The sequence below is a fragment of the Ambystoma mexicanum genome, chromosome 13 (genome assembly GCF_040938575.1).
Source record: "Ambystoma mexicanum isolate Mex_15411 chromosome 13, UKY_AmexF1_1, whole genome shotgun sequence".
In the NCBI taxonomy this organism is placed as follows: domain Eukaryota; kingdom Metazoa; phylum Chordata; class Amphibia; order Caudata; family Ambystomatidae; genus Ambystoma; species Ambystoma mexicanum.
Genome location: NC_090938.1, coordinates 619,620,218 through 619,632,468, shown reverse-complemented (window position 1 = coordinate 619,632,468; position 12,251 = coordinate 619,620,218). Strand labels below are relative to the sequence as shown.

Below are 12,251 nucleotides of genomic sequence, written 5' to 3'. Positions count from 1 at the left end.
TCACTAGGGAACAGCCAGTCTCTGCCTGACAGCTCACCCCATCGTGATTGGCTGCCCCTTTCGTTCTTCAGCCAATGAGAGCCGCTGGCAAGCTGAGGCTGGCCCCTCCAGCAAAGGCCCACAGGTAAGGCCATGCCTGTGCAGTCACCTTGAGGCACCCTCCACAAACTGTCTCGGTCTCTAGACTTGATGCTTGGACATCTACACTCCCTGCATTAACAAAAGTAGTGATGGCTTAACTCTTCCATTGCTGCCTCCAATCGTGGAAACGTTTGTGCATTTGTACTCTGCCTTTCTTGCCTTTAATAATCTACATCTCTGCATTTGGGCCTCCTTTTAAAAAGTCGAATTTAGGTTTTAAAAATCGAATTGAGGTTGTGCGTCCTTTTACATCTGTGCAACTCGTCTCCTAAAATTGTATTGCTTTCTGGATTGTATTTATGCCTTTGTGACTCCTACTGGGCCACCTGGTGAGTTTGGCTAGAACTGTGCTGTGCAGCCGCTCTTTCACTCCTCCACTAACCTTTCGCCCCATGGCTCTCCATCTCCAAGAGCTTCTCTAACTGCAACACTATCGCCTATTCCCCTCCACCCCCTCTCTAAGTCGGTAGAAAAAAAACCCCAAATATTTCCTTCCTACTACACTCTCCCTCTGACTGGTGTACCATGCCCCTATACCCACACCTCAGAAAACCCTCAAAGGCAGAGACCTCAATCTGGTGACTCAACACCCACTCAGCCAAGAAACACATGGGCCTCCTTTTTGAAGACATTGACCTAGACATTCTCACTCTTAGAAACATGGTTCAATGCCAGCTTAGTCACTGCCTAGGACTCCCTGACTGCTTCAAGATCTCCAAGCCTCACCACACCACACCACACTGGCAGGGGGAGGATGTCTTAATCTTCCCTGAGTGGGTTCCTGCTTCCATCTTACCGACCCAGTTCTACTCTTCCTTTTAAAGCCTGGTTTGCATGTTGGTCATCTCTCACCTCCACTCTGACCTTTGCTACCATTTACCAGCCTCCAGGTGCCACCACCCTGTTACTCGCTGAATGGGGTGATTACTATTCTTCCTTACTTCTCTACTGCCCTAAAAAGTCTTCACTGGCTCCTGGTTGCTGCACCAATTAAATTCAAATTCCCCCTGCATCATCCACAAGGCTGCCAGAGTCCAGGGACCACACTATCTTCAACTTCATCTTACCAAATACTCGCCCTCTAGACCACTACGTTCCTCTGGCATCAACTGTGTGTAAAGCACTTTGCTAAACAGGGTAGGTGGTCCATTGCTTTCCTCAGCTGACTCCCTCCTTCCAGGGGACCAGCCTCCCCCTACCTCTGCGCCCTGAGCATGACAAATTCCAGAAGCTCAAGACTTTCCCCCTTTACCTCGTAATTCCCTTCTCTCCTCTGCTAATCGAACAGTTGCTGTCATTGGTGTCTGTGGCCCTTATGCATCCTCGGGCCCCCGACCACCTACACCCAATCAGCCCAGCTCCCCTCTACCCTCAGCATTTGCCCTGGCACACCCTCCGACTCTGGAGGTTCGTGCTCCTGGCCGTGTATCACTCAAACCAAGCACTTCATCTGTGGCTCACCCATGAGCTTGGACTCCCCAGCACTTGCCCCCCCGCCCTCTTCCTTGCTGCACTTGCATTCGGAATACTCACAAGACATAGTAGGTTCATCCTTTCTTCCCACCCCCACTGCTCTAATTAAATAGTGTTTTGTAATGTTTTCACTCCCTTGTTGCCACCCCTCGCGTTGTGGGCGCTTTGAAACAGTATTTTACTTGCTGTATAAGCACCTAACAAGCAAAATAAATAAGTGTGTTGTGCTCCGAGGAGCAGTCTTGCTTAGGGTTCTGTATTTGCTGTAGTTTTCTTTCTTGAGATACTGAGGTAGATTGTTAGCATATTGCATTCTAAAACATTGCTCTACATTCTGGGTGTTCCAGTCAGTAAGCAAATGGTAAATTGCAACCAAACATCTGGATATAAAAGCATTTATGCTATGGTATTGCTTTTGCATCTAGACAGCACATGTAGAGATTTATAGTAACCCTACATTTTAACAATCCTAGGTGTACTCTTCCCCGATTGCATTTGCCTGCAATGACCCCCTAGCCAGCAGCAGAAAACTAATACCTCAAGCAGTGCCAAATTAGAAGCTGGACCAACAATAGATCTGGCCAGATGTTTAGTGTTGAACCATACCATCTACAGTATGCCTCAGTCGTGCTTGCGTGTTTTCCCTGGAAACACCTGTAACCTCAGGAAAAAGTATTGCGAAACAGTGCTAGTGTGCAAAAGTTGGCAGTTGCTAATGACCGTTTCATCAGTAATCGTTTAATTAAAAAGCTTCACCCAGTAACTCCGGTAGGGGTCACTAAGAAGTCCAACTCCTCAAGCAAAGTTTTTGTAAGATTTGCTAAATCGGGATATCAGTGTAGCATTTACCATCTTAAGCATTCACAGCTCTGCAAAGCAATCAGCTGGGAATAAAAGAGCACACAGAACATGGGCTTGTTTCTCACATGATGTACACAGTACTAGACCAGCATCATTCAAAACACGCAAGCCAGCCAGTTTAAGCTTTACCATTTATGATCAACAAAGAGCAGGCACAGCTATTAAGCTCTATATGCATGTTTAGAGGATTGTGCTGGCCATCCATTTAACTCCAAGAATGTTACTTTGTGAGCTCCAGTGTATGCAAAAACATGGGTGTCGAAGGCAGTGACATGCTTACTACAGGCCTTCACTGGCTCACAATGTTTTTCAAGAACATTTGCCTCCTTCAAGCCACCCTGGAGTCTAGGCACTTCAGATGAAACCCTACAAATCCTTGTAAATGTGCTTGTTCCTTTTCTGTACACCAGATCCCAAGGATCTGAATACACCTGTAAGAGGAATGCCTTGGTTTACAAATCTACCCAAAACAGTACCTGAGCATGCGCACAAGCGCGGGAATGCCTCCGGATTTGAAGATGGATAGCAGCCCTTCACGATGGTGGGACAGGTTGTGTAGAATGCTTGTGGTGCACCGGGCAGTCTCCATGTCGCCAGTGTTCTGCATGGTGCGTACCACAGCAGCTACAATTTGAGGAGACTGCATGAGCGCACGGCGCGAGGCCTCTTTCTTGGACAGCTGGTTCACTATCATCGCAGCCTTATTCACCACCACCTAGAGAGTATCAGAACGGTATCAAGAACTTGACAACTGGTGTAATTAATTGCGATTAGAAGACAAGTTGTGAAAGCTAGATTAAAAAGATTGCTCAATATGATTACAGCATACTACAGCTCCACAATGTGCACTGCAAGAACAATGCCGTACCCTCTGCCTAAATACACAGCAAGGCACTATGGAAAAAACGTGCATCAGTCATTGCAATACAAGCACTACAAAGGAGAAGGCTCCCCTTCAACGCCTGGTCCATACACCCACCCGCCAGCCAGCCAGCCAGCCAGCCAGCCAGCCATCACTTACGGGATCCTCATCGTTCAGAAGCTTGGACAGCTCGGGGATAGCCCGGGTGGCAAGTTCAGCATCATCCTGATAGTTGATGAGGTGAATGATTGCGGATTTCAACATCTGGGAGGGCTCCGCCAGCTTCTGTACGTTGGTTTGTTGACTGTCCACTTGAGTGCTCAGAAGAAAGGTCCTATCCTCTACAGTCTCTGGGTACATGGCAGCTCGGACACGCTGTGCCCGTGTCATATTAAGCTGGGATTCATAATCTGTAGGAACAAGTTAATGAAAGCACAACCACTACTTGTTAATATCCTTTATACAATAAGCCAAAACCCAAAGCTTCCCCACATTGTAGAGGTAAGAGGGGGCAAGTACTTTTAGGAATAGTAAAGACATCGTGCGAGTCTGCACATGCCATTTATGTTTTTTGCACAGTCCACCAGTGAGGGTTGTACAAAAAGCTAAAAATGGTCCAATGGCTTGACTCTAGGAAGGGCTGACAAGGTAAAATGTGTCCACACGCTAACCACACAGAACTTAATCTGAGATAAAATGTATAACAGGGATTAATTTTCTGTATAAAAAAAATTAGGTTACACATGCATACTCTAGCCTTCGTTCAACCAGGCTCCACCACACAAAGTGACTAGTGTTTGCAGACAGTTCAAGCCCCCAGCGAACCTCACGCTTTTAGTTTGGGTGTTGGTTGTCGCTGACCGCTCCAAGTATTGTGTCTGCCCAATACAAAGATTTAAGTTTATTTAGATATATCTAAATAAACGTAATTGTTTTTTACTACACAAAAAAGTGACCATCACGGATACGAACCTAGTTTGGTGCGATCATAGCTGCTCTGATTTTGCAATCTTTCCACCACACAGAACCATTATCCCTGATCCGTCACTGACAAGTTTAGTACCCCAGACCTCTTTTCAGAGCAGAGCTGGCAGTGGGGTTCTTGATCTATGACAGAACATGCACCAAGTGTGGGTGGAAAGGGAGCACCTGGCGGGAGATAAAAGGCCAACTCTGCATCAGGACCCAAAGAATCTACTAATAAGGTCCATCGACCGAAGTGAAGATGAAGCAGTTCTTGACTAACTTGGAGGCTTTAGCAGAGGATCTTGAGGAGCTAGGTCTAAAGGATGATACACTTGATCCAGGCTGTTGCTTGTCCATATGATTGCTTAGGGAATCAACCTAGCCTTTTTATCTTGAATCCCTCAAAATCCTAAAAGGCGTGGGAGTGATAATGCAGTCTGGCAAACCACCCAAACCATGCCAGTCTGGAGGCTTGGTTTTAGAAGGACAGATCAATGTGGCTGCAAAGGCGCTAGCTGCAGTTTTATTAAACTCATTCTCTGTGAAGGTGTTCAAAGACAGAACCAGTCAAACACGAGGGTCCGCATTTACCCTGTAACTCTTGTGAACTTTGTGGCATGAAACTATGCTTGCCTGCATACATCTCTCAAACCCACCCCTCTATAGGTGGTGTCAATGTGGTGGGCTGCTGCTTCCATCACTAGACTACAGGGGGAATGGTGTGTGGTGTTGGGGGCGGCAGGAGAGAACACATTGCAATCACAAAACCCTCTCCCCCCGCAGCTTGGTAGTAGCAGGTGAAGGGTTTGTGAGCTTGCATTAACAGAAGGGCAGAATTGGCAAAAACACATTGCCCAACTCTTCCAGGGATTTAACCAGTCTACTCAAAACAGAAGAGGAGACGGGGGGTGCCCTAGAGCAAAGGAAGCCACAGCCGATAGAGGATAGCTGTGGCCAGGAAGTCAGCGTGGACAGCTCTGAAGTAAAACCAATTGCACACATCCATCCTGGTATTCAGCAGCAATAGTGGCTTACTCCAATATTTTTCTAGCTACGGCAAGCACATCCCTTATCCCTACACCATATCTCTGATGGACCGTGTGCTCAACAAAATCCCGGCTGCTACAAAGAGCCTAGGGTAGTGGAATCTCTAGGAACCATGGAAGGCTCTAGCCTAAGGCTTCCTCTTCTCCCTCACCCTCTAGAATCTCAAGTTAGGGCAGTGGGGGTTCGACATCAAGGAACAATTATTAATGGCTCTGGCTCAGTAAAAGCTCTAGTGTGGATCCTCCATAGGAGCCAGCAGAGCCTGTGGCAGAGGAGTGTTCCCACATGAGCTCCTCAAAATAAGTTTATGCTGAATGCATAATTTGAAAACGTTTGAGAGATAGCCTCTGCATGTTTGATCTTCAGGAGGTTTGATCTTTGTGTGGTATAGAAACAGGCCACAGAGCGAAAGCAGAGCCCAAGTGTACAGTCACTGGTTGCCAAGAGGCTCTCGACAAAGCCATTGTATTGGTGAGTTATCGTGGGGGCCAATGAAAGGGTAGGAGACAATCAAATTCTACTAGGCGCAAAAGGGTCTCTCATTCTCCATTCTCCATTCTCCATTCTCTTGCCTGGTCCCACCCACTCAGCAGAACTCTTGATGCCCTCACCCACTCGGATTCACACTCACCCCCTTGGATCACACTGCTATCCTGGTCAAATCACTCCCCTCTTACCTGGGTCTCTGCACCTCCTCCAGCCCTGCCAACCTGGTTCACGAACATATGTCCTATGAAACGAGTTTCAGCTGCTGCCTTTGCATCCACCTTCAACGCACCCCCCCACCCTCCCTATGCCCCCCTCCGCCCTGAACTCTACCTCAATGTTCTCAGCAACCTCAATCTGGCCATTACTAACACTCTGGATATTCTTGCCCCAGTCATGATACCTGGTACGACTCCGAACTTGCAGGCCTGAAGCACAAGTGCAGCACTGTGGAACAGAAATGGCAAAATTCTGGTTCAGCCTCTGAAACTGGCCTGGCGCCTGTTCCAAAGGCAATACAGGCTCTCCATCCATGCCAAGAAAAGTGCCCACACCCAGGCTCGGTTATCGGGTGCTTCCAAAAGCACTGAACTCTAAAATCTGCAGCTAACTAGCCAACCCTTCTGCAGTCTCCTCCCCACTTCTGTCCCAGGCACTCTGCAACTCACTGGCGACACCACCACTAAAACTCAGGGCATCCAGAGTACTCTTGCTACCCACTGCCCAACCCCTTCCCTCCGATGGCCTCCTACCCTCCCTCCATCTCCCCGGTCACACATGAGGTCACTAGAGCTGTCCGCTTCTCCTCCAAATAGGTTTCCCCTTGCTCCTCCAGAACCATCAAGGACAACATTGGTTCTGGCCACAGCGGTTGCTGATTTCGGCAACCACTCTTACTAGATCTTTTCTCTCCTCCCTCAATTAATCCTTTGTGCGGCCCCTCCTGAAAAAACCTTTAGCTGGACCCTACATGTCCAGCCAACTACCACCCTATTTCTATCACTCCCTTCCTTGAGAAACTCGAGAGAAGTTGGCATTCCCCCAACTGACCGTGCACACTGAACTTGTTGGCAGTCTCCATGACCATCAATCTGGATTCAGAGCATCTAGAGTCACGGAAACTGCTCTGAACACCTGTGAAGAACTGCTTGCATTCCTCAATTCCAACTCTCCAGCTGTCTTCATTCTACCATCTCTCCTGACTTCAACACGGTCAACCACTATCCTCAAAAACAGCTCCTTCATACCCTGAGCAGGCACTGACCCCTTTTCTAACTGACCACCCGTCTCAGGTTATTCTGGCAACCTTCTCATCTAGCTCCTCCACCTGCACCCCCCCCCCCCCTGATCTCTTTAATACGTGCATTGCAGGCACTCATTTCCTCCTTCTCCCAGTGCTACAGAGGACTCAATTCTTGAAACATCCAGTTGACCCTCTTGCTTCTTCCATCATCCCAGACTGCCTATCTGCCATGCCAATGATCTCGCCTTAATAGCAGCAATACTGAGATCCTTCCTATTGGGACCCCTGCTCCCCTCCATCCTCTATGGGCTCTCCCCTTCATCTGAAGCCAGAAACCTTGGAGTCATCGTCGTCGACTCCTCACACCTAGGACATTGCCAAGAAGTCCAATTTTCAAATGTTCCTTCTCAAGGGAATTCTCACCACTCCTCCCCCCCCCCCCAGAAGCACACTGTTCAAGAGCTCTGGTTCACCTACTGAAAAAGCCTTTTCTTGAATCCTTCTTCCTCCCTACGACCCCTTCAGCTAAACCAGAATAGGTCAGCAAGACTTCTCCTTGGCCTCACTGCTGGCACCCCGGTTGCTGCACGGATTAAATTCAAATCCCTCTGCATCATCCACAAGGCTGTCTGAGGCCAGGGACCATGCTATCTGCAACCTGCCATTACTAAATAGTCTGTCTAGACCTCCCCTTCCTCTTGAGCCAGACCTCAAGACCTTCCATCACTTACTTCTTCCTTCCCTCCCTCCTCTGCCAATTATCACAGTTGCTGTGATTGGAGACCAGGGACCGGCGCCAGCCTCACACCCCCAATCGCCTCTGCCTACACACAGCACTTGCCTCAGCATCAACCAGCCTATGCCATTGTATGCCTGCACTTACCAAGTATTGCAGCTGAACACTCCTAGCACTTACTATCCTGGGCACTTATATCTGTTGCTCACCTACGAGCACAAGACCCCCCCCCCCACCACCACCTCCTCCCCCCCCCCCCCCACATTCTGAATACCCACAAGGCATATTCGGTTCATCTTACCCTTTATCCTCTTTTTCAATCTCATGTTCCCTCCCTGTCGCCATGTGGATGCTTTGAATTCATTTAGTGCCTAACAAATGCACAATAAATAAACCAGGACCCCTTTGACATGCTTGCTACAAGCACAGAAGAGGTGCAAAAAGGTAAACCTTTTACAATTGTGTGACACAGAAAGCAACTACATTACACTGGGCCTACCAGGCAGCAATCTGCTGAACTTTTAACCTCTTTCCGAAACGTAGCCATCTTCTGAGGATGGGTTGGGAGAGTGGGGCTTGAGGGGGTTAGGGAGGGGTACACTAAAATCTGCAAAGCCCAGAATGTAGCAAGACCATGCAACGTTCACCTACAATGGACAGCTTCTGAGCCCCTTCACAGGGAAGTCCAGTCCGCACCAGTCAATGATTTAGCCCTCCAAGAAGGATCCACAAGACTTGCCCAAGTGGATATAGCCCCTTGTTGGGGGAACCTCAGCAGAGCTGAGCACCTCAACAGGGATCCTTGTGGACTTCACTTGGTATGCGTGTCAGAAACAGCCAGTTTTCCATTGCGGATTGACAATGCAGAAGGGTCCTTCCTCCAAGTTGTCGGCTGCTGGTGTGCCTGGGAGCCGAGTGGCTGAGCCGATGTGCTTCCTGGGCTCTCCTTCTGCTCCTTGTTCACCTCACCCATGTATTTTCTGCGTGTCTCTGCCCAGTGTACTTGTCCTTGGGAGCCATGGTAGCCACTTATTAGTGAGTAACAAATTCAGCCGTCTTCCTTAATGTGAGCTGGCTTTTATTCGACTTATTTGTATCCATGCGAGGGTGCGCCAGCCTATATTTGCCATCTGGGAAGAAGGGCTATAACAGGTTATAGGTTTTACCCATTGCCTGTCCTGTTGTGATGGTGTTTTGAGGTCACCCCCAGGGGCATCTGGCCAAGTATTTGAGTAGTCTTCCCAATCCAAGGCTGCTTATCCATGGATATTGAAAGGGCCTACCCCAATAATGACCCCAAGAATGGGTTTGTGGGTCAGGTTTTATTGGAACCCAGTACTCCAGCAGGTGCTCCTTGCTAAAACCACTGACAACCGAATATTGGCATAGTATGCATGGACGAAGGCAGCACCTTTTAGAAGAAAAAAAAAAAGGAACAATCTGATAACCGATCCATACTGGCTCCTCCAATGGCATGTGTTGAGCTGGATAATGAAAGATCTGCCAGAAGGATCCTGTGAGCCAGTCTAGTGATTGACTTGCTGAAGGGCAACCTGGAAAGCTTATCCAATCATCTCTAGCTGCGGCTAAAGCATTACAATTTCCATCAATGAGTATGGCAAATGTTATTGCTGAAGTACTCACCAACCCTTGAGACAAATAAGTTGGATGATGGCGTTAGCCACACTGGAGTCGGCAACACATCCAGGAGAGGCTTATTTTCGGCCTCAACCAATGCAAAACCAGTTTGCTTTCTGCCTATGAGTGGAATCCTTTGACAAAATGATGCGTGCCCTAGACAGCGTCAAACTGACCTGAACTTGATCCAGACGCAGCCTTATAGGGTGGACACTGCTTGCCAAACAGACTTGGTCGATACCACTCACCCAGTTAGGGCTGGAAGTGAAGTTGGTGATCAGACAGTTTTGATTCCCCAGTTATCGTATTTATGTCGATACAAATTCACTGTGTGCCGTTAATATTTTAAAAATACCTTGGTTACAGGGCACTAGTTAAGACAGGCAGCCACCCCTTTGGGGCAGGATATTCGCATTGGGAAGTCTAGCAGGCATGAGATCAAGGACCTTCATTTATACATGTCTAGTTTCTTCCAGCTTGTGAACCTCAGCGCGAGAGGGCGCAAAAGCAAAGGACAGAGTGCGTCTTTTGCAAGCAAAAGCAAAGGACAGAGCGCATAAAAGTAAAGGAGAGAGAGAAGGAAAGGAGAGAGACCCCAATTAAGAACACATGTTAAGGCTGAGGCGAGGCTTACAGAGTAAGAGGAAAAGGGCTGGCAGCATCTTTTTAGGGGTGGTGTGGAGACACCGTGGCATTTCAACTTACAAATGTCCAAGAAAGATACATGCCAAAAAGCTACTTGCCGAGCCCAACTGAAGTCCTACATAATAAACTTGGTTGTGGGTTGGTTTGAGAGGCTACTTGTGCGCCGGTTATCTGGTATTTAAAGGCAACGCAATGACACAGCTGATGTTCCCAGTCACATAGCGAGTGGGCAAAGAGTGCTCCCACTGCCCTCTTAAGTGCACAAGAAGATTTAATTTTGCCATCACACAATTTGCTCCAGTTGAAACTTAATGTATTTTTAAGTAGCAAGTAGTGTCACTTAGCGACACGCGTTTCGGCCCTGTGGCCTTTGCAGCTGGACATATACTTGATCGTTACAACAGAATAATCATAAAAATCAACAGCACGTCAAGTAATTATGATCCCAAGAATCAAATGCGTTTTCAAAAATACAAGTAATCAATTAGTCCATGCAGTTTGAACACAAAAACAAGCAAGATAAACAAAAGTGGGTTGTTGTGTGTCATAATACAGATTTGAGGGCTTCGACCAGGGTAGGATAGGTCAAGAGCCAAAAAAAAAAAAAACTGTCACTGGTGTACTTTATGCTAGACAACATGAAACTCGGGAACAATGCATAGAAGTGTGGGGTACAGGCAGAGGGCACTATGTCAACTAAGTATTAAGAAGCAGTGTCAGACCCGGCAAATAGTGTGAAGGCTCGACAACATTAGGGGAGAGCTAGATCTAAGAGCAATTGAGAAGTTGCAGGCAAGCCTACTCAGCTCCCATTTTTGTATCGCTTTCATATTCGCTCAAATGTGTGCGCAACAGCGCACCAATTACATGAAAACGATTGGCCTAAGGGGAGGAAACAAATGGCCATATGGTTTAGCCTCTTGGGTTTTCAAATATAAAACTCTGCAGCTGGAACTAATCTAATCAAAGTGAATCAACACACAGAACACGTAGAAAAGAAAACACAACGAATTGCCATGGACAATGGGTGAAAAAGCTGCATTCGTGAAAACACGTTGAAACTCCACTTGACTGAAACACCGGGCTGGGCACCAGAACTCGGGACCACTGACACCAGACAGACGGTACCCAACCAGTATCTTCAAACCTGCTTTTCCGGGTAGATTTGTATTACTGCAGGTCTTTGCTTTCGAGCTTCAGCACTAATCCCCAGTGAATTTCAAACTGAAAATTAATTAGAACTACTGCACAAATCACTGCAGAAAACGGGCGGAAAAGGAAACACGCCCTCAAGGAATGGCACTACAATTAACTGTGCCAAGATCGGGGAACACACAATTAAGCTCAGAGTACCATTCATGTCCACCATGGAGTGCTCCGGAGTTACACACACATCCCCAGGATTTAATGAGACACTTGCCTTGTACATTCAGCACTGCTATGCAAGTATCTATAGTGATGGTGGTTGTGGAGGGTAGTGTTTTATAGAAAATCAATCTCCAAGGATGTCCTTTATTAGCCACAGACGAGAAGTGTTCGAGCACTGGCCCTCCAGGAGTAGTCTGCTATAGGCGCAATTTTGAAATGACGGCCCCATTCCAGTCTAAAACGACTAAACCTAAAGTCTCGTAACGTTCAAAAGTGCCCCCCCCCTGCAATCTTGGAGTGGAGGCAGAGCTGGCGAATATAAAGGCTGCCTGATCCACCTTGGCAAGAGCCTTTGAGGAGCAGAGTCAATATTGCATAGTGTGCAACCCCTAATAAAACACAATCGCCCCTAATGGACTTCGGCCATGGAAAAAGGTTGGGGGGGGGGGTTAGACTAGGGTTCATGATACCGGGATATAGGGGCCACCACAGGTATTTTTGGATAGAGCTATTAACTCTTACAACCAGTTAAAATTGCAAGTCACTTCAAACTTCCAATAAAATGGGAAGCATTGATAGGGTGCAGTTCTAGTATTGTCTGTCAGCTGATTTCCAGATAGAATGGTACTGCGAATTCTGCAATGCGAAACCTGTTGGCCAGTGGATTTGGCCATCAAGGGCACACAAAGATCGTGAGGGTGTGGAAATCGATGAAGGTGGAGGATTGGCTGGAGATGTTAAAGCTGAGAGAAAAGAAGACATCTAAGACGTGGTACGAGTTCCCT

The 12,251-nt window shown here is 47.5% G+C and overlaps 1 protein-coding gene across 1 annotated transcript in view; it reads right to left on the bottom strand.

Moving 5' to 3' along the window:
• The window catches only part of JUP (junction plakoglobin), a 200,946-nt gene that overhangs the window by 81,466 nt on the left and 107,229 nt on the right, over positions 1 to 12,251 (bottom strand). The window contains exons 3-4 of the mRNA XM_069634507.1: positions 3,497 to 3,747; positions 2,952 to 3,190 (exon numbers count right to left, since the gene is read on the bottom strand). Of these exons, the coding sequence (XP_069490608.1) occupies positions 2,952 to 3,190; positions 3,497 to 3,747 (490 nt within the window). The remainder of the gene's footprint in view (positions 1 to 2,951; positions 3,191 to 3,496; positions 3,748 to 12,251) is intronic.